Consider the following 27,172-nt stretch of genomic DNA (forward strand, 5'->3'; position numbering starts at 1 on the left):
ACAACTTGCATATAATAGGTATCTAATAAATTCTTATTGACACCTTCACTAAGCAGATTGAATAAAAGGTGATATATTTTCTGGCCTTGGAAGTACTTGAAATCCAGCTACTAAGTTATAGAAGAGTTAACATCTATGTTATTGGAAGAAGTAGTCACATAAAGGGGGAAAAAGTCTTTGAGATTTGAAGTATTGAAAATTAGTTGATCTCTAAACAGCTGCAACATACCTTTATTCTATGACTTAAGATGATCAAATGAAGTTATAGAACATTTGTGTTAAAGTCTCACTCTAACACTATTTGCTGCATGATGAGTTCACTAGAAGTAGTTTTGTCTTGGAATGCATCCAAGAGGGACTAATCATTCAACCAACTAATAAAGCAACCAGCATTAAATGCTAACTGTGTTCTGGGCCCTGTGCATTGGCAACAAGAAGAAAATATGAAAGAGTGGCTGTCCTTAGGAATTTTCTCTTCTATTGGGAGAGACAGTATGTGTGTGTGTGTGTGTGTGTGTGTGTGTGTGCATGCATGCGAATGTGTATACAACATAAACGTAAGGTAAACTTTTGGAAGGGAAGGACAACTTGGGGGATATAGAAAGGCTTCATTTAGAAGATGTCCCTTGAGAAGAGCTGTGAAAAAAAACAAGGAATCTAAGAGGAAGAGGGAAAGTGAGTGTGCATTCCAGGTCTGGAAGACAGTTCATTCAAAGGTACAGAGACAGGAGATGGGAGTATCATGCATGAGGAATAAGCTTGGATAGAATTCAGAAAAACCTGGAAAAACTTACATGAACTGATTCTGAGTGAAGTGAGCAGAACCAGGAAAATGTTGCATGCAGTAACAGTAGCATTGTGTGATGACAAATTTTGATGGACTTGGTTCTTCTGAACAATGAAATTGTCTTAGACAATTCCAAAAGACTCATGTTGGAAAGTGCTGTCCACATGCTGTCCATTCTCCACAGAGAAAAAATTATGGAGTCTAAATGCAGACTGAAGCATGTAGTTTTCTCTTTTTTTTTTTTTCTTTTTTGTGGTTTTTCCATTTTGTTCTGATTCTTCTTTCACAACATTACTAATGTAAAAATATATTTAATATAATTGTACATGTAAGGCCTATATCAGATTGAATGTCATCTTGGAGAGAGGAGAGGAGAGGGAAGGAAAAAAAAAATTGGGGATTCAAAATCTTATAGAATTGAATGTGGAAGGGGCAGCCAGGTGGCTCAGCAAATAAGAGCACCGGCTCTAGTGTCGGGATGACTTGGATCAAATCCAGGCTCAGATACTCAGCACCACACCCAGAAATAACTAGCTGTGTAACCATTGAGCAAGTTACTTAACCCCGATTGCTTAAAAAAAAAAGTGAATGTTGAAAATTATCTTTGCTCATAGTTGGAAAAAAAATACTATAAATGGGAAAAAAAGAAGCTTGGATAGATCTTGAAGTGTGAAAGGGGATGATGCATAATAAATTTGATGTGGTAGAGTGGGGTCAGGTTATGAAGGGCATTAAAGGTAAACAGTGGAACTTATATTTGATCTTAAAGGCAATGGGAAGTCATTGGAGTTTATGTTTATAAGGGGAGTGGCGAGGTTAAATTGGCACTTTAAAAAATCACTTTGGCATCTGTGGGAGTTGAACTAGAGAAGGAAGAGACTTGAGATAGAGAGGTCAATTAGAAAGCAATCATTACAACAGTGCAGTCAAGAGGAGAAGAGGACCCCAATCAGGGCAGTTGCTGTTTGATTCGAGAGAAGGTGAAGGGCGCATGAGAATCTGTGGAAGTGAGAATGGCAGAGTTTGGCAGGTGATTAGAAATATGGGCTAAAGGAAAGTGAGAAGTCATGGATAACATGGACGGTTTAAACCTGAATAAATGGAAGAATCATGATGCTATCAACAGAAATGGGCAACTTCAAGAGGGAGGGAGGTTTGACCAGACAGATGAATTCCGTTTTGGACGCGTTGAGTTTGAGATGCTGAGGAGACATTCAATTTGAAATACGCAGTAGGCACTTGGAAATGTACAACTGATTTCTAAGAAAGAGTCTAGGGCAGAATATATAAATGCTGACGTTATCTGCATGGAGGTGACAATTAAAACCACAGGAGCTGATTAGGTCAGAACATGAGAGGGTTTAGAAATAAAGAATAGAAAGTTTAAGAAGAAAGAGGAACCTGAACAGATCCTTTACTACACCAACAGTTAGTGGGTGTGATATGGAAGATAAATTGACAAAGGAGATTGGGAAGTAGTAGTGAGGCACCTAGGAAAAAGAAACAAAAAAAATCTCATGTAAAAACCAGAGAGGAGACAGTATCCAGGAGGGTGGTCAGCAATGTCAGGTGCTGCAGAGAGGTCAAGAAGGATGAGAATTGAGAAAAGGATCATAATATGTGGCAATTAAGAGATCAGTGGTAACTTTGGAGGAAACAGTTTTAGATCATTGATGAGAAGTCAGATTGCAAAGAGTTTAGAAATGAGTAAGAGACCAGGAAGGAGAAATAATGGGTGAAGATCACTTTTTTCTAGGACTTTGGCAATGAAAGTGTGGAGAGATAGGTTGATGGTTTAAGAAGATGGTAGAGTTTAGTGAAGTTTTTGTCAGGATGGAGATAGGGGTAAATGAAGGCAGCAGGGAAGAAACCAGTAGATAAGGAGATGAAAAATCATTTAGAATAGAAACCAGTAGAAGATTGGTGTGTTTGTATGGAGATGTTATTATAGAATGTTCTAGATAAGATAGGAAATTGGATCAAGAAGTACTACAAAGCAGATTTTAACTGGTGGTCCTAGGGCTTAGGCAATATAATCACTAAAAAGAATGTAAGCACCTTGAGGTAAGGGATCATTCCTTTGAGCTTAATGTATACTGTTGGATGCATAAGAGGTGCTAAGTCAATACTTATTGGATTGAATGACCCCAGAATGTATTCATTATAAATATTAATAAATAGCAAATTATCCATTTGCTCCATTCATCTTTACTTATCACTACTTTCTTTATTGGACTCCTGGCTCCTTAGAATGAAATGAAGAAATAGACTATGAAGCCCTATTGGCAGAATGATTATTTAGGGTAGGAAAAATGTTTAGCTGGTATTCCTGTGTGTCCAAAAGGGATTAAAAAGGCCATGGTGTATGACCAAGCAAAACATTTTTGAAATTTCTGTGGCAGCTGTTGCCATTAGTAAACTACATGTGTAAATCTTTCCTGATGCTCTTCTGTAAATAGAAATCTTTGACACTGGCTCCATTATCCCAGTTATTGCTATAGTTATGGGTTAATGAAAACTGTCAGGATTCCCCTGTGCCAGTATCTTTCCAACAGCATAATTGCCATCAAAGCCTGGAGAGCCTATGTAGCCAAAACAGCACCCACATAAACCCCATGCATTGAGGGCTTAGAACTGAAGTTCATGGTGGCTTTGGTGTTTGAGTGAGTCATCTATTGGCAAAGAAAGTTTTCTTGTCCTGAAGACATCCCACCACTTATACTAGCAGCTTTGATGAAATGATTTGAAATGATTGAAATGACCTTACCTCAACAAGTGTGTTAACCTAAGTCAGTTGCTTGCCTTCTCCATGAGTGGGGTGGGAAGGGATAGAGGGAGAGAATTTGGAACTCAAAATTAAAAAACAACAACAAATAAAAATGATTTTGGATGTAATTGGGGAAAATAAAATATTAAATTTTTTTAAAGTGTATCAGAGCAGTTTGTTGTGTCAAACATATCCTATGTGACTTGTGATGATCTTGGGACAGCTAGATAGTGCAGTGGGTAGAATGCTGGTGCTGGAATCAGGAAGAACTGAGTTTAAATCTAGCCTCAGACACTGACTAGCTGTGTGATCCTGGGCAAGTCCCTTGAACCCTGTTTTCCTGAGTTTTCTCAACTGTAAAATGGGGATAATAATTATACTTACCTCCCAGGTTGTTGCATCAAATGAGATAATAATTCTAAAGTGCTTAACACAGTGTCTGGCACATCGTGATATATAAATATAAACTATTATTGTTGTTATTATTATTAATTGTTGTTTTTGTCATGGTTGCCCTTTTCCCATTTTTGATCGGGATAGGGGGTGGCTGTTGGGAATCAGTATGAAGGGGGCAGACGACAAATAACAATAGCTAGGCATGTATATGTATGTGGGAGGAGAGGTAGGCATGTATGCTATTTGCTCTTTTACCCTTCTGGGATGCTGCAGGTGAAGAGAATATATGCTTTCAGACACGGTCAGTTTATCAGTTCTTGATACAAGTCAGGGTTTTATTCAGCAATAGTAGGAAAGGGAATATTGTCTTAGAAATAACAGCTATAGGGGCAGCTAGGTGGCGCAATGAGTAGAGCGTCAGCCCCGGAATCAAGAGGACCCGAGTTTGGTCCCGGCCTCAGACACTTAACACCCACACAAAAATACTAGCCGTGTAACCTTGGGCAAGTTACTTAACCCCAATTGCCCTCAAAAAAAAAAAAAGAAATAACAGCTATAGGGGCGGCCAGGTAGCACAGCAAGTAAGAGCACCGGCTCCAGTGTTGAGAAGACCTTGAGATCGAATCCCGGGCTCAGACACTTAGCACCCACCCAGAAACACTTGGCCGTGTAAGCTTGAGCAAGTTACTTAACCTCAATTGCTTAGGGGCAGCCAGGTGGCTCAGCGAGTAAGAGCACCGGCTCCAGTGTCGGGATGACCTGGATCAAATCTGGGCTCAGATACTCAACACCACACCCAGAAATAACTGGCCGTGTAACCTTGAGCAAGTTACTTAACCCCAATTGCTTAAAAAAAAAGAAAAAAAAAAGAAATAACAGCTATGTTTAAAAAATACTATTCTAAAAGAAAAATCACCATCAGCCCTGCATAGACCCTACAAGTTCCTGAGGTCCCTGAGAACATTTGTAAGGAAGCTGTCTAGTAAGGGAAACATAAAAGTCACTTCTCTGCCTAGAACTAAGCCTTGCAGTTATAATAAAGAATCTGGTAAATGAGAAAAAAAAGGTACAATTCCAGCTGATAAAGTAAGAGGAAGCCCTACATTCTGGACTCCTCATAACAAATTGAAGGAGCCCTGGGAGCAGAGTGGTATAATGTCCAATCGGACTCTCTAATCCCCCATTCCTCCATTTGGGGCCACAACTCTCACTAGAAACTTAGACTCACCCTATGACCAATCTATCCCCTAGGCAGGGGAAATAGAAGTACCTATAAATGTGTAAATCAGTAACAAGTAATCCTTGCTATTGATCTTCCTTATCCCTTGGTTCTGGTAACTCAGATTCTTCTTGCCTTGTCAGTGGTGACTAAGTCTTTAACCCAATAACTATAGCTATGAATTAAGATTGGTATTCATTCAAATGCCCCATTTCCTTTGGAACTGGGGTTATACCTTACTTGCAACTGTATTCCCTTCTCTAAAGGTCCCAGCCCTTGTGGGTGGATTCCTTTTACCTACTTCTAGACCTCCTTATAGTAGACAATATGGTACGGAGTAAAGAGGGGTGGATTTGGAATCAGAGGGCCTATGTTTAAATCCTGGATCTGTCACTTAATGTGTAACCTTGGACAAATAATTTAAACTTCTCTGGACCTCAGGTTTGTCCTCTGTAAATTGAGGGGGTTGGATTGGCTGACCTTTAAGACCCCTTCCAATTCTAGATCAGTGTTCCTGTCTGAATTAGTGCCAGTTCCCAGTCTCCTAAGAACTCTACCCACTGTCCCACCTTCTTCCTATTTCACATTGTTGACCCCTTCCTGGGTCACTATGGCCATCCTCCTTGGTCTACATGCTTTTCAGTTGCTGGCCATCTCCTTCTTTGCCCACCGAGCCCTGGTACTGACAAGGTAGAAGTGGGAGGTACATACATGGTTTGGATCATGGATAGCTAGTTTGGAAACACAGAGGTGTATTAACATGAATGAGGAATATGCTCTGATGAGCTTTGAGTTCCAGACTCAAAAGTTTGACCTTTTTCATTTAATGTCTCTAAATAGTGCCAGCTTGCTAACAGTGTCTGTGTTTGGCCAGGCAGATAAATGGCTTAAGATTATAAGATCATAGATTCAGAGATGACCTTCTCAACCAGTCATGTTTTATAGTGAGGAAACTGAAGTCTATAGAGAAGTGAATTGACAAAGGTCACCCAGTATTTTAGTGGCAGAGGTGAGACTCAAGCCCAGGTCTGCATGCAAAGCCAGAGAGCCTTCCTCTGTCTCCTATTGTTTCTTGATCCAGGTGATGATGATAAGATAAAGGTGAAAAGAGTCCAGAGTCAGGAAGAATTCATATGTGGCCTTATAGACTAGCAGTGTAACTTACTTAGGCCATGTCTGCCTCAATTTCCTCACTTGTAAAATGAGGATAATAATAGCACCTATCTTTCAGGGTTGTTATGAGGATCAAATCAGATAATACTTGTTAAGCACTTAGCACAGTGCCTGGCACATACAGGCACATGGTACTGTATAAATACAAGTTATCATCCTTCTTCATCTCCTTCTCCCTCTCCCCCTCCCACTCTCCCTCCTTCTCCTCCTCCTTTTCCTTCTTCTTCTCCTTCTTCATTTCTTCCTCCTCATTTCTCCTCCTCCCCATCTCCTGCCCAAGGTCACGAAACTCAGCATCAGAGATGGAATTTAAACCCAAACCCTTTTATCTAAAAGCTAGGCTTCTTTCCACTTTCCCATTGCCATGTTGAATCAATGATATATGATCCCAAAATGAAGTTCACTTATTTTTAATAGATGCTTAGTTTAAATCGCTTCTTAATATGCATGTCTCTTATTTCAAAAATACTTTCCAACTCTTCCAGATGCTTACCTAGCACCAAAATTGGTTTCTTTCTTTTTTGGGGGGAGGGGAAATTGGGGTTAAGTGACTTGCCCAAGGTGACAGAGCTAGTAAGTATTAAGTGTCTGAGGCTGTTTTTGAACTCAGGTCCTCTTGAATCCAGGGTTGGGGCTGTATTCACTGCACCACCTAACCACCCAAATTGGTTTCTTTCTTATGATACTTTATTAAATATTGTCTTCAGTGACCAGCTTTCCCTATTCTCTATTTCCAGGAAAGATATCTGTGCTGGGGTTAATCATCCCTGTGAAACCCTAGGCCTGTCTCATCTCTCTGGCATGTGCCAGCCTCACAGGAGCTGTAATATCAATGAAGACTCGGGACTCCCCCTGGCTTTCACAATTGCCCATGAACTTGGGCACAGGTAATGACATAAATAATGATGGAGGAAATATGGCTAGACAGTAGTTCATATGAAAGAGATCTGGGAGGTTTATGATGTCTGGGGCTCCCTATGTTTCCACCCTGCAACATGACAGTGAAAAAAAGTAATCACCCCAGGCTGCCATCAAAATTGTGTCCAGACTGAGGGAGATGATATTCACTGTGTTTCATTCTGCCCTGCTCAGACCACACCTAGGGTGCTCTGTTCAATTCCAAGCACTGCACTGTAGCAGCACATCAAGAAGCTGGAACATGACTAGAAAGGGGGAGATCAGAGGATCAGAGCTTTGGAGCTGGAAGGGACCCTAGAGATCATCTAGTTCAACCTTATTATGTAGGTAAGGAAACAGGCCCAGAGGCATGAAGTAATTTGTCCCTAGTCACACAGGTACTAAGTGGGAGAGCCAGAATCTGAATGCAGGTCCTCTGGTTTTACTGCATTCTTCCTTCCAATGAAACTGGAAGGGGACTTGAAGTGATCCTTTTCAAGTTATCAGTTAAGGGAGCTAGTGATGTTTAGGCTGAAGCAGAGAAAACTTAAGGGTGATTTGACAGTAGCCTTTAAATATTTGAGGAGCTGTTGAGTGGAAGAGGGATTTAGCCTATTCTGCTTGGCCCTGGAAGGTAGAATGAGGACACATGAATAGAAGCTATAGAGAGGTATATGGTAGTTAAATGTAGGGAAGGACTCCTTAATAATTACAGCTGTCTAAGAGATGGAAAAGACTGCCTTGGGGCATGTCACTGGAGGTCTGTCAGTGGAGATAAGCACTCTCTGGGGCTGCTGTGAAGACCGCGCATTCTGGGGTAGCAGTTGGACTAGACCAAGGAGGTCTTGGCCTTTTTTGTGTCATAGATCCCTCTAGTTATCTGGTAAAGTCTATGCACTCCTTCTCAGAATAGAGTTTCTAAGTGCAAAAAGTAAAATTCATAAGATTACAAAGGAAACCAATTGTTTTGAAATAATATTAATATACTGAGTAGAGCAATTATTGAACCTGTTGGAATAAGAGAGAAGAAATGAAATATTGCAGCAAATAGGCCTCCCATCTGAAATGTGCTTTGTAAATTAAGGATAACTTGTCTCTAGAGTGCTTAATTAATATGCAGTGAAAGCATTAATTCATTCAAGTGTTTTAATAAAAACCTGCCATGTACTAGCCATTGTGCTAGATTCTCAGTCAATAAATATTTACTAAATGCCTACTGTGTGCCAGGCACTGTGTAAAGTGTTGTGGATATAAAAACAACAAAAACAATGAGAAAGACAGTCCCTGTCCTCAAGGATCATACAATCTAGTGGGGGTGGGGAGACAACCCACATAAGGAACTGAAAATCAGAGGGGTGGGGTAGGGGGCACAGAGTAAGATGGTGAGATGGTAACAGCCTGACCCAATGTGATGTAAATGTGAATGGAAAAAAGTGTTAGAAAGGATAGATATTTTGGTTACATGGGCAGTTATTTCTGGGTGTGGTGCTAAGTATCTGAGCTCGGATTCGATCCCAGGTCATCCCGACTCTGGGGCTGGGGCTCTTACTCACTGTGCTACCTGGCCACCCCAGGCCTTCAGGGCTCTGGCCAAAACAGAAACAATTACTATTTGCATTCATTCTGAGCCAGTCAGGGCATATCCTAGGCCATCTCCAGTTGTCCTGATCTGTATCTGGCCATTGAACCCAGATGGCTCCAGAGGAGAAAGTGAGGCTGGTGATTTTGTATAGTCCTCTCTCATTTAAATCCAATTCACTTTCATATCTTGGCATCATCTCCTTGATGTCATGGTCCTCTTCAAGAATGAATGAATGACAAACAGCAGCCTCTGTTAGTATAAAAGGAGCTGCCCAAGGGAAACCAAAGTGGAACAGGCCAGTTATGTAACATGACTTCTTTCCTCTTCCTTTTCCTTCTCCTTCTCCCTCTTCTCACTTCTCTTCCTCTTTCCTCCTCTTTCCTCTCCTCCTCTTTCCTTTCCTGACTCTTTCCTTTCTTATTCTACAGTAGATAGTGGATAGAATCAGAATAAAAACCTACTAGGTCTCCTGATTGTCAAGCCTCCCACTTTTAACACCACATTGCATCTCTATTCCAATGAATGCAAATTGTATTCACAGAAAACAAATACCATTTAACTCTTTAAATATATAGTTTGTTTGCTTTCAAATACCACTGATGGAGTGCTAGACTAGGTCTTAAGATGACTTGGGTCTAGTTTGCTGATGCTTACTCCGTCTGGGACATTGGGCAAGTCATAACTTTCCAGAACCTCAGTTTCCTTTTCTATATAGTAAGATAAGAGCCTTAGAATTGAGCTGGAAAGGACCTGAGAGCTTATCTGGTCCAGTTCTTTCATTTCACAGGAGAAATCTAGAAGGTTCTAAAGAGATTACCTGGTCTGCCTACCTCACTGAGGTGTTGTGTACCAGAGTGTGTTATAGTTATTAATTAAGGGTCTAACTAATTTTATAAACAAGGTTCTATAGTCCCTTAGGTAAAAGAGCTTTCCTTGAAGGAGGAAATTAGAAACAGATGGGACAGACACAGATTTAAGCATTTTAAAAAGATGCTCAGAGGCAATCAAGAAATATAAGTAGAGGGGTGGCTAGGGGGCGTAGTGAATAGAGCACTGGCCCTGGAGTCAAGAGAACCTGAGTTCAAATCTAGCCTCAGACACCTCACACAATTACTAGGTGTGTGACTTTGGGCAAGTCACTTAACCCCAATTGCCCTCCAAAAAGTTAAAAAACAAAACAAGAAAGAGAACCTGAAGACCAGGGGAGGTGATTTTTGCCAGAATAATTTAAGACCTATTTCAGGACATTTAGTGCTTAAATTAATTAATTAATTAGTTAAATTAATTAGTGGTTAAATTTAAAATAAACAACTCCCCTAAAAATGTATTCATGAAGGATTAAACACCTGTACTCTTAAATAGCAATTGAGGGGAAGGAAGTGGACTGGTCAAAAACAATGAAAATTACCCCCATAGTGAAAGCCAATGTTCCCAAAAGGAAGGTTTAAGGTAGCAATCAGGTATACCATTTTTTACCTTTAGTAAACTGTTTCTAAAAGGTTTTTTTATTTGTGTTTTGTTTCTTCCAATACTTGTTCTGTATGATCAAAATTTATGTAAAATATACATATAATGTATATATATATATATACACACACATATATATGTATATAAATGTATATGTGTGTATAGCTTTTATATAGAGTTCTAGGCCCTTTACATAGTCTCACTTGATCTTCTCAACCACTTTTTGAAATATTTCCATCTTCTTGATAAGAAAACTGAAACTCAAAAGAAAAAACCTGAATGATAAAGGAGTGATTCAAACTCAAATCTCCTCTGATCCCAGGTCTGATACTTTTTCTACTATAACCATGTGATGGGTTATTTCATCTAGATGGAAGTGAACTATTTCTGTAATAATCCCTAAATTTATACACATACATACATAAGTGTGTGTATAATTTTAGGAAAGCAGGATTAAGTGCATTGAGTGGGGGTAGTTCCATCCCTCCTTGCCTGCAGTAATACTAACTGCTGTTTCTCACTTTATACCAATGATTTACCGTGAGTATTGTAGGATTGTAAATCAGTAGAAGTAGGGATTTAAGAATCTGGTAGGAGATTAGTCATCTGGACCAACCTCTTCTTTTTATGGATAAGTAAATTGAGACCCTAGGAGCTCAAATGATTTTCCTAAATCTGCACAGGTAGGAAATGGCAGATCTAAAATTTTAACTCAGTCCTTTGCCTTTAAGTTTAGCATTCTTTTTTTTAATTAATCAATTTTTTAAAATGCTTTATTAACTTGTGACTTACATCATTCGTTTCTGCCAGATTTTGAGTTACAAATTTTCTCCCCCACCCACCGCCCCAAAATAGCATTTCCACAGGATATCCGCTTCTCCAATTTGCTCTCTCCCATATTTTCTCCTATACCCCTTTCGACTTTTCCAGTAGACCTCTATGCCTCACTGCCTGTATATCTTATTTCCCAATTACATGTAAGATAATATTAATAATAGTGTATATATATATGTATGTATGTACACACATATATATATATTTGAATATTTGATTTTAAAGCTTTCAATTCCAGATTCATTTCCTTTCTTCCTTGTCACCCACTCTTACTGGGAAGATAAGCAATTCAGTATAGGTTGTACATGTGTGGCTAATGCAAAAAAAATAACATAGTAGATATATTGTAAAAGACTGACTATATTTCCCTCCCTCCTATCCCACCTCCCACTTGTTCTATTCTCTACTTTGATCCCATCCCTTTTCAAAAGTGGGTGCTTCCAACTTCCCTTCTCCCCAGCCTGCCCTTCCTTCCATCATACCCCCTCTCGTCCCCTTCCCTCCCTACTCTGCTGGAGGGTAAGATACCCTATGTAGTGTGTATTTCATTCCCTCCTCAAGCCACATTCAATGGGAATAAGGTTGACCTATTCCCTTTTGCCTTCCTATTCTTCCCCTCCATTGTAACCCTTTTCCCTTGCCTCTTCTGTATGAGATAGTTTACCCCAATCTGTCTCTCCCCATCTCCTATCATTATATTCCTCTCTTGCCTCTTAATTTTACCTTTTAAGTATCATCCCTTCTGTTAAATTGGTCCTGTGCCCTCTATCTATGTATACCTGTAAACATATATACACACATTCACATATGTATTCATATGCCCATATATCCTCATATATAGACATATATATATATATATATATATATATATATATATATTTCTAATCCCTTCAACTACTGAGAAAAGTTTCATAAGTTACAATAATTTTTTTTTCCATGTAGGAATGTTAATAGTTCAACTTTGATAAGTTCCTTATAATTTCTTTTCTGTGTTTACCCTCTCATGCTTCTCTTGCTTCTTGTATCTGAATGTCAAATTTTCTATTCAACTCTGGTTTTTTCAGCAAAAATGCTTGAAAGTCCTCTATTCCACTGAATAACCATATTTTCCCCTGAAACATGATACTCAGTTTTGCTGGGTAGGTGACTCTTGGTTTTAATCCCAGCTCCCTTAACCTCCGGAATATCACATTCCAGGCCCTTCGATCCCTCAGTGTAGAGGCTGCCAGATCCTGGGTTATCCTGATTGTGTTTCCACAGTGTTCAAATTGTTTCTTCCTGGCTGCTTGTAATATTTTCTCCTTGATCTGGGAATTCCGGAACCTGGCTATAATATTCCTAGGAGTTTTCTTTTTGGGATCTTTTTCAGGAGGTGATTGGGTGGATTCTTTCAACCTCTGTTTTTCCCTCTGGTACTAAAACATCAGGGCAGTTTTTTTTGAGAACTTCCTGGAGAATGATTTCTAGGTTCTTACTTTGGTCATGGCTTTCAGGTAGTCCAATAAGTTTTAAATTATCTCTCCTGGATCTATTTTCCAGGTCAGTGGTTTTTCCCATGAGCTATTTCACATTGCCTTCTATTCTTTCATTTGCTTGGATCTGTTTAACAGCATCTTGATTTCTCATAAAGTCATTAGCTTCCATTTGCTCCAATCTAATTCTGAAGCAATGATTCTCCTCACTGAGCTTTTGAGATTCTTTTTCCATCTGGCAAATTCAACTTTTTAAGGCATTCTTCTCCTCATTGCCTTTTTGAGCCTCTTTTGCCATTTGAGTCAGTCTCTTTTTTAAGGTATTATTTTCCTCAGTCAGGCTGTTGACTTTCATTTCATAATTTTCTTGCATTGTTCTCATTTCTCTTCCCAATTTTTCCTCCACTTCTCTTATCTTCTTTTTAAGGTCCTCTATGGCCTGTAACCAGATCATATTTGAAGCTTTTGGTGCAGAAGTTCTGACTTCACTGTCTTCCTCCTGTTCCATGCTTTGCTCCTTTTTGTCCCCAGAATAGGAGTCTAATGTTGGAATCTTCTGTCTGCTTTGTTTCCTTTGCCTGGTCATGTCTCCCCTCAGTCACTTGACCCTGGGCTTTTTGCCACAGTAGGACTCTACCACCAGACAGGGGAGCTTTTGTCCCAAATGCTGGGGTTTTCTCAGCTGCCAGAGTATTAGATGGGTGCCCTCTGTGAGGTCTCCACATGCTCTGGCCAGCTGGACACACACCCCAGGACCTCCACCCTAGACTGCAATCCAGATCCAAGAAGGTTAAGCAAGAGCGATTACCCCTCAGACTGGTGCTTGGTCCCCCTACACTCTGTAGGCCAGGAGCTGAAGCTGCCACATGGTGCTGGCTGGCTGTGCCACCGTCTCAGCAGCTTCTTGCCCCGGGGGGCAAAATCCACGCATTCCCACTTACTGAGTCCCAAATTCCAGACTGCACTGACCTCTTGCTTTGTCCTTCGCATCTATGTGGGAAACAGCCACAGCCAGTGACTGGTCAGGCCTGCCCTGGGGCTAAAGCCTCGGCATGGGGTTGGGCTTGGCTCCCAGAGCGCTGTGCTGGATTCCTGCCGGCCTGCCGGTATGTCCTCAGTGGGAGCTTAGCTCCTCTGTGTCATTTTGTGGGTTTTGCAGCTCCAAAGTTTGTTTAGAGTCACCTTTTTACCTGGATTGAGGAAGGTGGAAGCTGGAGCCACAAGAAGGTCGTGCTTCTACTAAGTTTAGCATTCTTTTTACTATACTATGCTACCTCTAATTACCTCCTGATGACAGACAACAAATTTAGTACCTCCGAAGGATTTAAAATTCCTTTTAGTTCATGTCTCTGAACCCCTTTAAGTGATGGAAACTGCACAAAATATGTGAACCTTTGACAGACATAATTTCATCTGCTGCTGAATTCTATGAAACCTATTGTGGTGTCAATCACAGGCTCAGAAAATGCTGAATGAATTCAGTTAAAAAAACAATTAAATTTTATAATAGATGTTATTTATAGATATGAGCCCTATCCCTCTTGAAGAAATACTATCATAAAATAGTAAAAATGAGCAGATAAAATCCATTGAATTACCTAGCATCTATTTTCTCTTTGTTAATTTACTCCTATCGTATGGACTTGCCAAATCTGTGGCCAGTTAATAAATCGCACATAAGTTACAATGAAGCAAGAAGAAAAAGGCTAATCAAAACAGAGCAGTCAGTGCAGCCTGTTTCCATCCCTGCTCAGTAAATAGATGCAACTTGTGCTCTGGACAAACCTCCCTATCACTGTTATCCCCTTGTTGAATCTACCGGGCAGAGATTGAGACTGGCACACCAATAGTGCGGGAGAAAAGCTACTGGATTTGTAGACAGAAGGCCTCGTTTTGGATTCTATTTCTACTACTTAGTAACTATCTAACTTTGAGAAAGTTACCTAGCTCCTCTGAACCCAAGTTCTCTCAATTGTAAAACCAGGCGATTGAACTAGATGATCTTGGAAGTCTGTGATAGATCCAAATCCTATAATCTAATTTAGCCCCATCATTTTACAAATAAGGAAGCTGGGACATGGGAAGCTTGTGACTTGCCCAACAAGTTAGAAAGTAGCAGCATGGTCTGGTGGAAATGAGGCTGGTCTTGGAGTAGAAAGATAGGGGTTTGAATCCTGCATCATCCACTTACTAGCTAAATGGGCTAGAGCCTCAGTTATTTCATCCTGTAAAAATGAGTTTATCTGTGTTATCTACCTCAAAGGGTTATAATGAGAATCAAATCCAGTTCAATAAATCTTTATTAATCATCAGTTATGGGCAAGGCAGAAGATCCATGTTCTAATGGATAGAGTAGTGGCCTTGGAATCAGGAAGACCTGAGTTATAAATCATACCTCTGGCACTTAATTAATAGCCTTCAGGTCATGGGCAATCTATTAATATCTCTGAACCTCTGTCAAATCTTCAATGTTTACCCAGATCCCTGGAGTCACTAATCCTTGACTATATATGTGAAACACTGTTAGACTTTGGGGAAATAAAGATATGACAAAAGAAACAGTGTATCCTCAAGAAACTACTGATGATAAAATAGGTCCTTTAAGTACTCCATAGATGTGAGGCATTATACTTATTATTCCCCCAGTAACCACAGTTGCTGGGGGGGGGGGGGGGACAGTGCAGAACTAGACCCATAGCCCCAGCATCTCCTGATTTTCAGGCCAAGGCTTTTCCCACTCCATCATAATACATCTCCTTTCCATGGTTTCTTCAAGATAAGAATGAAGTTCTGTCACAAAGCAATGGGATATCCACAGTTTCTGGTACTGTTTTACTAGAGCTTCTTTTCTTTTTTAAGGTAGGAAAGTTTTCTGAAGATAAGAGGAAAGAAAAAAATCACTGGAGAAATTAGTCTATTAAGTGATGAAAAGATATGTTTTTCAGTAGTCAGTCCTCTTAGTGTTAGGCTAACATACCTGAGACCTGTTAGAGCAGAGTGCTGTGTGGTCCTTGGGTGTATGGTTTGGTGTGTTGGAAGCAGACATTGTTAGAAAAATTGAAGTTCCTATAGCTTCTCAGGCAACTGCTAAGTGGCTTGGAACTTTGATAAATTATTGAATAGGTAAACTCAGAAAGGAGTTGATGAGTCAGAAAAGATTGAATTTTGAGCAGTCTGGGGAGAACCTGCTGAGATAAACCATTGCATCAAACCACATTCTCCATTGGAAAAGAGGTAATTATTGGGATGAGAGGTTTATAGATTAATTTTTTGGCTCTTTTGTGAGTACATGTCAAGTCTGAATGAGATGAGGGCTATATGTAAGTCAATACAACTTCTCATAAAAGGTATAGAAAAATAAGAGAATGGGGCGGCCAGGTGGCTCAGCGAGTAAGAGCACCAGCTCCAGTGTTGGGATGACCTGGAGATCGAATCCTGGGCTCAGACACTCAGCACCCACACCCAGAAATAACTGGCCATGTAACCTTGAGCAAGTTACTTAACCCTGATTGCTTTAAAAAAAAAAAAAAAGAGAAAAATTATTCCCCCAAAGACATTGCTGTACATTACGAGGCAGGAAGAACTGCTTGTGTTTATCAGAAGCTTTGATGCAAAAGTCATACAAGATTACAGGCACGACCGCACGACCATAGCCAGGAGTTTAAATTTTCTCCTTCAGATAAGAGTGAATCTGTGGCAGGACTGCCAAGAGGGAAGTACCTCAGAGGCAAAATAGTATACTTCTGGGAGGCTGATGGAATCCAGCCTGGGGGCAGGGAGTGGGGGTGGGGTGGGGAGGGAGAATACTCATTCCAAGGTTATTAGCAGATGTCACTAAGTTTTCTTTTTCTAGCTGATTAAATAAACCTAACTCACTGATATGAAGGCTTAAAGTTGTAAAGTTAGCTTTAAAGTTTATAAAGCAATTTCCTCACATCTTCTCTGTGAAGAGAAGTAGTGTGAGTGCTATAACCCGTATTTTAAGATGAGGAAACTAAGGTGCAAACATAAAGTGACTGTTACAGTGGAAAGGTCAATGGATTTGGAATCAGAAGACTGGGTTTCTGCTGTGTCCTGTTGTTCTTCAGTCATTTTTCCATTGTGTCCGAATCTCAGTGACCCCATTTAGGGTTTTCTTGGCAGAGATGCTGGAGTGGTTTGCCATTTCCTTCTCCAGCTTCTTTTACAGATGAGGAAACTGAGGCAAACAGGGTTAGGTGACTTGCCCAGGGTCACCCAGGTAGTAAGTGTCTGAGGCCAGATTTGAATTGCAGAAGATGAGTTTTCCTGACTCCAGGCCTGGCACTCTGTATACTATGGTGCCACCAAGCTGCCATCTGCTCTATGCAATTTCTACAAAGTCAGTTTATTCCCCTGAGACTCTGTTTCTTCACCCATAAAACAAGAAGATTATACTAGATGACTCTAACATCTCTTCAAGCTTTAAATCTGTTACCCTATGATCCATGAACCCAAAGCTATTGAGTACCAAAGCTGAGATTCGAACCCAGGTCTTAGGTCTCTAGGTTCATGACTTTTTCTTTCCTTCTTCCTTTTTTTTTTTTTTTAAAGGGATGACTAAAGGGGCCAATTGGTGAAGAAAAAGGGAAGGGATAGGATCAGGGGCACAAGAATAGGGATGGGTTTTATTTATTTACTTATTTATTTATTTTTGCTTGCAATCAAGGTTAAGTAACTTGCCCAGGCACACATAGCTAGTAAGTATCAAGTGTCTGAGGCTGGATTTGAACTCAGGTCCTCCTTACTCTATGGCTCTTCACTGCACCACCTAGCTACCCCTCTGGTTCTTTCTACTTTACCATATTATCTTTATTTTTTTTTTCATTTTTCAAATGCTTTATTAACTTCTGATTTGCATCATTCATTTCCACCAAATTTTGAGTTACAAATTTTCTCCCCATTTTTCCCCTACCCACTGCCCCAAAATAGCAGTCCCAAAGGATATCCCCTCCTCCAATCTGCTCTCTCCCATATTTTCTCCCATACCCCTTTCGACTTTTCCAGTGGATCTCTATGCCCCAGTGCCTGTATATCTTATTTCCCAATTACATGTAAAATAGTATTAATAATAGTATATATATTTAAACATTTGATTTTAAAACTTTGAATTAAACATTCATTCCCTTCCTCCCTTATCACCTACCCTTACTGGGAAGATAAGCAGTTCAGTATAGGTTGTACATGTGTAGCTAATGCAAAACAATAACATAGTAGATATATTGTATATGACTGACTATATTTCCCTCCCTCCTATCCCACCTGTCACTTGTTCTATTCTCTACTTTGATCCCATCCCTTTTCAAAAGTGAATGCTTCCAACTTCCCTCCCCCCCAGCCTGCTCTCCCTTCCATCATCCCACCTCTCATCCCCTTCACCCCTACTCTCCTGTAGGGTGAGATACCCTATTTAGTGTGTATTTCATTCCCTCCCCAAGCCAAATTCAATGGGAATAAGGTTGACCCATTCCCTTTTGCTTTCCCACTCTTCCCCTCCATTGTAACCATTTTCCCTTGCCTCTTCTATATGAGATAGTTTACCCCATTCTGTCTCTCCCCATCTCCTCTCATTATATTCCTCTCTTACCTCTTAATTTCACCTTTTAAGTATCATCCCTTCCTGTTAAATTGGTCCTGTGTCCTCTATCTATGTATACCTGTAAACATATATACACACATTTACATATGTATTCATATGCTCATATACCCTCATAGATAAACATATAGATATATTTCTATTCTCTCCAACTATTTTCATACTGAAAAAAGTTTCATTAGTTACAATTATTGTCTTTCCATGTAGGAATGTTAATAGTTCAACTTTGATAGGTTCCTTATGATTTCTTTTCCCTGTTTACCTTCTCATGCTTCTCTTGCTTCTTGTATCTGAATGTCAAATTTTCTATTCAACTCTGGTTTTTTCAGCAAGAATGCTTGAAAGTCCTCTATTCCACTGAATGACCATATTTTCCCCTGAAACATGATACTCAGTTTTGCTGGGTAGGTGATTCTTGGCTTTAATCCCAGCTCCTTTGTCCTCCAGAATATCATATTCCAAGCCCTTTGATCCCTCTGTGTAGAGGCTGCCAGATCCTGGGTTATCCTGATTGTGTTTACACAATATTCAAATTGTTTCTTCCTGGCTGGTTGCAATATTCTCTCCTTAATCTGGGAATTCCAGAACCTGACTATAATATTCCTAGGAGTTTTCTTTTTGGGGTATTATTCAGGAGGTGATCGGTGGATTTTTTTTAAGCTCTATTTTGCCCTCTGGTTCTAAAACATCAGGGCAGTTTTCTTTGAGAACTTCCTGGAGAATGATTTCTAGGTTCTTACTTTGGTCATGACTTTCAGGTAGTCCAATAAATTTTATATTATGTCTCCTGGATCTATTTTCCAGGTCAGTGGTTTTTCCAATGAGTTATTTCACATTGCCTTCTATTCTTTCATTTGTTTGTATCTGTTTAACAGTATCTTGATTTCTCATAAAGTCATTAGCTTCCAATTTCTCCAGTCTAATTCTGAAGCAATGATTCTCCTCAGTGAGCTTTTGAGATTCTTTTTCCACCTGGCAAATTCAGCTTTTTAAGGCATTCTTCTCCTCATTGCCTTTTTGAGCCTCCTTTGCCATTTGAGTTAGTCTATTTTTTAAGGTATGATTTTCCCCAGTCAGGCTCTTGAGTCTCATTTCATAATTTTCTTGCATTGTTCTCATTTCTCTTGCCAATTTTTCCTCCACTTCTCTTATCTGCTTCTTAAGGTTCTTTATGGCCTATAACCAGCTTGTTTTTTCCTTTGAAGCTTTTGGTGCAGGAGTTCTGACTTCACTGTCTTCCTCCTGTTCCATGCTTTGCTCCTTTTTGTCCCCAAAATAGGAGTGTAATGTTGGAATCTTCTGTCTGCTTTGTTTCCTTTGCTGGGTCATGTCACCCCTCAGTCACTTGACCCTGGGCTTTTTGCCACAGTAGGACTCTGCCACCAGACAGGGGAGGTTTCATCCCAAACGCTGGGGCTTTCTCAGCTGTTGGAGGTATTAGATGGGTGCTCTCTCTGAGGCCTCCACACACTCTGGCCAGCTGGACACACACCCCAGGACCTCCACCCTAGACTGCAATCCAGATCCAAGCAGGTTACAGCAAAGCAATTACCCCTCAGAATGGTTGCTTAGTCCCCCTACACTCTGCAGGCTAGGCGCTGAAGCTGCCATATGGCACTGGCTGGCTGTGCCAGCCATCTCAGCGGCTTCTAGCCACGGGGGCAAAAGCTGACTCACTCCCACTTACTGAGTCCCAAAGTCCAGACTGCACTGACCTCTCACTTTGTCCTTCACATCTATGTGTTGATAAATCTGGAAAGGGCCACAGCTGCTGCTGATCTGGAGTCCCTCCTGGCACTGGCTGATCAGGACCACCGTAGGGCTAAAGCTCCCTTGGCTCCCAGAGCATTGCGCTGGCCAATTCCTGCCAGCCTGCCAGGCTCTCCTCAGCAGGAGGTTAGCTTCTCTGTGTCATTTTGTGCTTTCTGCAGCTCCAAAGTTTGTTCAGAGTCCCCTTTTTACATTGACTGGGGAAGGTGGAAGCCAGAGCTGCTCCAAGGTCGTGCTTCTACTCCCTATATTATCTTTAAATTTAATTAATGATTAATGATGAAACATCATTTACATATATAATATACACACACATATATACACATCTACATATACACATGTGCATATATTTATCTACATTTATACACATGTATTCATATTCGAATGTAAATGAAAATTATTTTACTAACGACAGATTATGTACATTAACAAGCCCACTGACTTTTGAATTAGAGGGTCTGAGTTCAAATCCTGCCTGTGGTATTTCCTTTCTGTGTGACCTTAGGCAAATGACTTAAACTTTCTTATTTGTAAAATGAGAAGGCTGGGCTAACTAGTGTCTGAGAACAGTTCTGGATCGGTGATCATAGGAATCTGTGATGTGAGCCATGGCTGTTCTTTGGACCAGTGGCCCAAAATTCCTAAAAAAGTGAAAAGTCATTCAACCAAGAAACAATAATTTAGTGAAAGATCCAACAGGAGGAATGGTCTTTGTAGCAGGAAGAGAATTATCTCAGGTCACCTTCCAAAGAGCCAACATGTGGAGTGAAAGCTAAAGAAAAAGATTCTAGCATTTGCATCTCCCTGGCACAGCATGGGCTAGAAGCCAACATCAGGCTTTTGGGGGAGAAGCCAAGTTTTAACTAAAGGGAAGACAAGGCTTACTGATGGGCTTGGGATTTTGCTTGAGACAAACCAGCCACAACAGAGAGGAGTTGAGATGAGAAGTGTAAGGAGCCAGAAACATTAAAAAATAAGGAATAGTGATGGACAACCATACCCTGTGAAATGAGAGCAATCCTGGAGGGATCTAGCCTACTGGGCATTTCCTCAGTGGAGAATTTATTGGTGGACATAGACAAGAATTTCACAGGGTAAAAAGAAATAGATGGATCATAATTTGCAACACTGGAGGGAGTATCCATGTCACTAAAATCCCAAATTCTCTGAGATAATTATATATGTGTGTAATGTTAATGGGAGTTGAAGCTCTTCCCTGACCATTAATAGGCCTCACCTGGAGCCCAACAGGAGAAGCTTGATTAGAGGAGGCTTTTTTCCAGGAAGATCCACACCTTTTGTTACTTTGTAAGTAGGCAGTGGGTCAGGAGGGTTGTGATGCCGATGGCTCTAAAGGAGGGTGTATATACTCTGAGGCGAGGTTTTGCTTTGGAGTTCACTAATTGGAAGAGTGTTCATGTGATTTGGCCAGATGAGTCTCTGGGTAGCCATTAAGGAGCCCCCTGGCTTTGAAAACCCAGATGTTGGTGCTTCTCTCTCTGGTAAATGTATGTATAGCTTTGGTAAGAGAGGTAGAAAGCCTCTTTGTTGAATTGTATTATTTTCTCTGTCTGTATTTTTTCTGCTTCTTATTTCTGTTTGCTGTGCTAGCAGCCATCCAGGATATGCTAAGGTACTTGTTGTTATAATGTACTTCCATATCATTATTAGCAGAAAAAAACTCTTAGGAAGCCTAAAGGAAAGTTATATACTTCTTTCAGAGATAGCAAGTTTATGTCAGGGTGGGGTTAAAAATCTGTGTTTCCATATTCAGGAGAACCCAAAACTAGAGGCATGAGTTAGCTGGAAGTGGGGGAAGGGATCTGGGAGAGGTTGGCTGGAGTCAGGGTGGGGAATAGGGCTGTGATCCAAGTGAACCATAGAGTTTGGCTCAGAGCTCCTGACCCTTGACCTTGTTGGAGTGTTCTCCAACCAAGAGAAAAGATAGCAGTCTCCTTCCCTCTTCCCCTTCCCACCCTAAATGAGTGAGACATTCTGTATTTTGAAGAAATCTCTTTTCCCCATTCCAACATTGAATTATGGTACTTAACCTAGTGAAGCAAATGGATTTGTCTAGGTCTAGAGAAATGAATATTTCCTCTTTGGTTAATACTGCTTATTTTGTTCTTCTTGTTCTGTGTACGTTCCTTCTAGCTTTGGCATCCAGCATGATGGAAGAGAAAATGACTGTGAGCCTGTTGGAAGGCACCCCTACATCATGTCCCGTCAGCTCCAGTATGACCCCACTCCTCTCACATGGTCCAAATGTAGCAAGGATTATATCACTCGCTTCCTTGAGTAAGTGATGAAGGAGCTTCCTAATTACCAGACAGCCTGTTCTGAGCCTCTCCAAGGCAAATCATCCAAAGTCTTCCTTTCCTCTCTAACAGCTTCCCAAAGATGGCCTGTTTCTGGGAAATGCCTATTATTGGTCTTAGGAGGATCTCTGTTGAACACTGCACCTAAGAGATATCAGGAGAGACCTTTCATCACAGCTTTGCTTTCTAAACCAGTTCTGTATACAAGGATGGCTCCTATTAGTGATACATTCTTCAGCATTAGTCTAGGTCTATTCCACAAGCATTAATTATCTTCTGTGCACAAGGCATATAAATATGTACATATACACACACACATACATACATATATAATACATACATACACACACACACATATATATTGTATTAGGGCTATAAGTCAAGTAGTCTTTGCTCTCAGTACATATAGAGTCACTTGGAGGAAGCAGCTCCTTTTTCCATTCTGACATTCTCCTTGTTCTATCTCTTTGTGGATCTGTTCCACGATCTGAGCCCTCCCTGGAACTGTCTTTTCCCTCAGTTCAACCCAACTGAAAATTAGCAAGAAGAGCCCAAACTGGGCAAGCTCAGTGACTAATATTGTTTTGGGTTATAAGACTAAGCTGCTGTAATCATAGGGCTAATGTTAGTTGAGCAGCCATGGACTCAGTCTGGGCACCACCTGTATTGCTATGTAGTTGTTTATGTTCTCTGAAGAATGAAGAATTGAACTTTGCTTTAAGATATGAAATGATTAAGATGGGATGGAGAGAAGGCTTTGGGATTGGGATGCGCATCTGCCAACTGAGTGAATTGGTGAGGATGTCTATTAGCCTTCATTTACTTGTGTTAAATGTTTGTGTTTAGCCGAGGCTGGGGTTTCTGCCTGGATGATGTCCCCCAGAAGAAAGGTCTGAAGTCCAAGGTCATTGCTCCTGGAGTGATCTATGACATCCACCACCAGTGCCAGCTACAGTACGGTCCCAATGCAACCTTCTGTCAGGAAGTCGATGTAAGTGCCAGATGTCTTTGGTAGCCCTGGTACTGTGCCAAACAGGCCTAAGTGGAGGCAGAGTCATTGTGCCCAAGGCATAACTAGCAAAGTGCATGAGGTTTGCAGATTAAAATGCAAGTGAATCACCAGTTACAGTATGACTCAGATTGTTAGCTAGTATCTTCTGAATCCTAGGTCATGGCCTTTTCCACTAAAATGAGATAATGTTTGTAAAGCACCTTGTAAACCTTCAAGTGCCACATAAATGTTGGCTACTATTATTGGGAAAGGGAAGGGAGTATTTATATATATATATATGTATGTATGTATGTATTTATATAGCACCTAGTATGGGCCAAGCACTGGGCTAAGTGCTTTACAATTATTATTTCATTTGACTCTCACAATGACCCTTTGAGATAGGTGCTGTTATTATTTTTCAATTGAGGAAACTGAGTCTAAGAGAGGTTAAGTGACTTGTCCAAGGTCACACAACTAGTGAGTGTCTGAGTCCAGATTTGAACTCAGGTCTTCTTGACTTCAAGTCCAGTTCTCTATGCACTGTGCCACTTAGCTATCCTTAAATATTTATTAAGTACCTACTATATACCAATAATTTTACAAATATCCTCATTTGATCTTCACAACAACACTGGGAAGTAGTTGCTATTATTATCTCCATTTTAGAGTTGAAAAAAACCGGAGGCAGACAGAAGTCAAAGGTCACATAACCAGTAAGTGTCTGAATACAGATTTCAATTGAGGTCTTCCTGACTTCAGGCTCAACACTCTACCTCTCTGTCTGGTCCCATGATGATGATGATGATGATGATAGTGGTGGTGGTGGTGATGATGGTGATGATTCCACTAATACCTTGGTGGGGGGGGGGGGGGGGGGGAAGGAGAGTTGTTTCTTCCCTTTGATTTTCTCTGGTGTTACCTGGCACAGGCTCACATACCACTAAGTGCCTTCAACTCCTGGAATAAAAAGTACTATACAGAGCTAAGAAATAAGCAGTAATTTATTAGGAATAAAGGGGAAATATCTCTTTAACACAGTGGATAAAAAGGAAAACACATTCCATGAATAATGAAGGAGAATTCACATGGAAAAGTCCCTGGGAAGAATGTAAGACCTTAGATGAGCTGATATACAGCCATGTTGGGAGGTGGGGGAAATAAATAATGCCAAACCCACTTCTCTGTCCAAGTTTGTTGTTTTTATTGTCCTTTATTGCATTTGTTTTCTTGAGGTTGAAAAGCAATGATCTTTTTGCATCATCTTCATTTCTGATGATATCCATTCCCTTCATTACCCAAAAATCCATCCCCTATAACAGAATAAAAAAGAATGAGGGGGAAAATGTAGTTCAGCAAAACTAACCAACACATCAACTTAGGTTAACAGTATATGCAATGTTCTGAACCCATAATCCCCTACTTCTACAAAGAAGAAAGAGAGGTATATTTTCTCATTTTTTCTTCAAGGGCAAGAATGATCATTATAATTGCATGACATTCAATTTTTGTTGTTCTTTCCACTTCCATTGTGTGGCATGTATGTGTATGCATGCATACATATATATGTTATATGTATATAGAGAGTTTTCTTTGTTCTGCTTCACTTTGCATCCATATATAAATTTTCCCATGCTTCTCCCTTTTCTTCATATTTGTAATTCTTTTAATTAGATTTTTCCATGGTGTGATAAAACATGAAATATATAAGGTGATATAAGTTCCAAGAGCTTCCATTATTGATTGGGAAAGAGTACTGGGTCTGAAGTCTGGTGACCTCATTTTGAATCCTGATTATGGCATCTGGAAGGTATTTAGCCTCCTTGTCCTCAGTTTATCCATATGTAAAATGAAGAGATTGCACTAGATGGCCTCTGTCATCCCTTCAGACTTTAAATTTATGATCCTTTAATCCTGGCATGATCTAGGATAAGTCACTCTCTGACCATTTTGTTCTCTTGGAGGAGATTCATGAGATCCTTTCTGGATTAAATATTTTATGATTCTATCATGTCAAAATCCACATCTGAAATGCTGGTTGAGTGGAAAGGGATGTCTTTACTGCACTTAATTGAAAAGCAAACTGAGACTTTGTAGATCATTCATACAAGGTTCCCACAATACCTTTCCCATAAACTGTTAAACTGGTTAGCTGCAACTCATAGAGTAGTGAGGTCTTTCCATCTGGATAATTTCCATTTCCACCACTGAAAAGGAGGCAGGTATAATCACTCCACTTACATTGATGGAGAAACATAGATGGAGACCTATTGAAACAAATATATGAATGATGAATGATAATTAGAACCCAGAGACTGTAACTAACCCTTAGTGATCAAGGTTACCAATTACAATATATCAAGAGCTATTTATTGTCTTGTTAAACATTCTGTAAAAAACAATTCTGAGGGGCGGCTAGGTGGCTCAGTGAGTAGAGCACTGGCCCTGGAGTCAGGAGAACCTGAGTTCAAACCCAGCCTCAGACACTTAACACAAAAACTAACCATGTGACCTTGGGCAAATCACTTAACCCCAATTGCCCTCCAAAAAAGAAAACAAAATAAAACAAAAAAACAATCCCGAATTATAAGGAGACATGGTTCCATCTTCAAGTTTCTGAAACACTGGCTTCTAGGTCCCTGTCTTTCATATAGTAATTAAGTCCCAAGTGTGTTTGAACTAGATTGGATGGTGGACTTAAAATCATGGGAGGTGGCATGGTATAGTGAAAAGAGTACTAGAATTGGGAACCTGGATTTAAATCCTGGTTCTCACATTACCTGTATGACATCAAGCAAGTAACTTAACCTCTTTGACCCTCAGACTTCAAAGGTATCTGCTAGCTCCAAATCAGTGATCATAGCATCTTTGTTACATCTTTCCGAAGATTATTGAGTGTGGTTCAAATCTTGCCTCAGTCATTTGTTGTGTTTGTCCTAAATTTTTTTTCTTTTTCTTTTCATTTTTCAAATGTTTTATTAACTTCTGAGTTACATCATTCATTTCTGCCAGATTTTGAGTTACACATTTTCTCCCTGTTTTTCCCCTACCCACCGCCCCAAAATGGCAGTCCCACAGTATATCCCCTCCTCCAATCTGCTCTCTCCCATATCTTTTCTCATAACCCTTTTGATTTTTCCAGAAGGGCATGGTGGATCTCTATGCCCTATTGCCTGTATATCTTATTTCCCAATTACATCTAAAATAGTATTATTAATAGTATATATATTTAAACATTTGAAATTAAAGCTTTGAATTCCAGATTCATTCCCTTCCTCCCTTGTCACCTGACCTTACTGGGAAGATAAGCAGTTCAGTATACGTTGTACATGTGAAGCTTATGTGAAACATTAACATAGTTAAAATATTGTAAAAGACTGTCTATATTTCCCTCCCTCCTACCCCACCTCCCACTAGTTCTATTCTGTACTTTGGTCCCATTCCTTTTCAAAAGTGGGAACTTCCAACTTCCTTCCCCCTAGCCTACCCTCCCTTCCAATATCCCCCCTCTCATCCCGTTCCCCCCTGCTCTCCTATAGGGTAAGATACCCTATTTAGTGTGTATTTTATTCCCTCCCTGACCTAAATTCAATGAGAATAAGGTTGACCCATTCCCTTTTGCCTTCCTATTCTTCCCCTCCATTGTAACCATTTTCCCTTGCCTCTTCTATATGAGAGAGTTTACCCCATTCTGTCTCTCCCCCCATCTCCTCTCTTTATATTCCTCTCACCTCTTAATTTCACCTTTTAAGTATCATCCCTTCCTATTAAATTGGTCCTGTGCCCTTTATCTATGTATACCTGTAAACATATATACACACATTCACATATGTATTCATCCACCTGTATACCCTCCGATATAGACATATATATATATATATATAT

The 27,172-nt window shown here is 40.2% G+C and overlaps 1 protein-coding gene across 1 annotated transcript in view; it reads left to right on the forward strand.

Annotated features, from left to right (window-relative positions):
• LOC138172274 (A disintegrin and metalloproteinase with thrombospondin motifs 12-like) overlaps nucleotides 1-27,172 on the forward strand; it is a 598,980-nt gene that overhangs the window by 328,595 nt on the left and 243,213 nt on the right. The window contains exons 7-10 of the mRNA XM_069101962.1: nucleotides 7,080-7,229; nucleotides 22,133-22,276; nucleotides 23,143-23,287; nucleotides 24,022-24,124. Coding sequence (XP_068958063.1) covers nucleotides 7,080-7,229; nucleotides 22,133-22,276; nucleotides 23,143-23,287; nucleotides 24,022-24,124 — 542 coding nt within the window. The remainder of the gene's footprint in view (nucleotides 1-7,079; nucleotides 7,230-22,132; nucleotides 22,277-23,142; nucleotides 23,288-24,021; nucleotides 24,125-27,172) is intronic.

The sequence above is a fragment of the Petaurus breviceps genome, unplaced genomic scaffold (assembly GCF_028583685.1).
Source record: "Petaurus breviceps papuanus isolate PSGF00001 unplaced genomic scaffold, PetGlider_PUasm1.0 128, whole genome shotgun sequence".
Taxonomy (NCBI): Eukaryota; Metazoa; Chordata; class Mammalia; order Diprotodontia; family Petauridae; genus Petaurus; species Petaurus breviceps.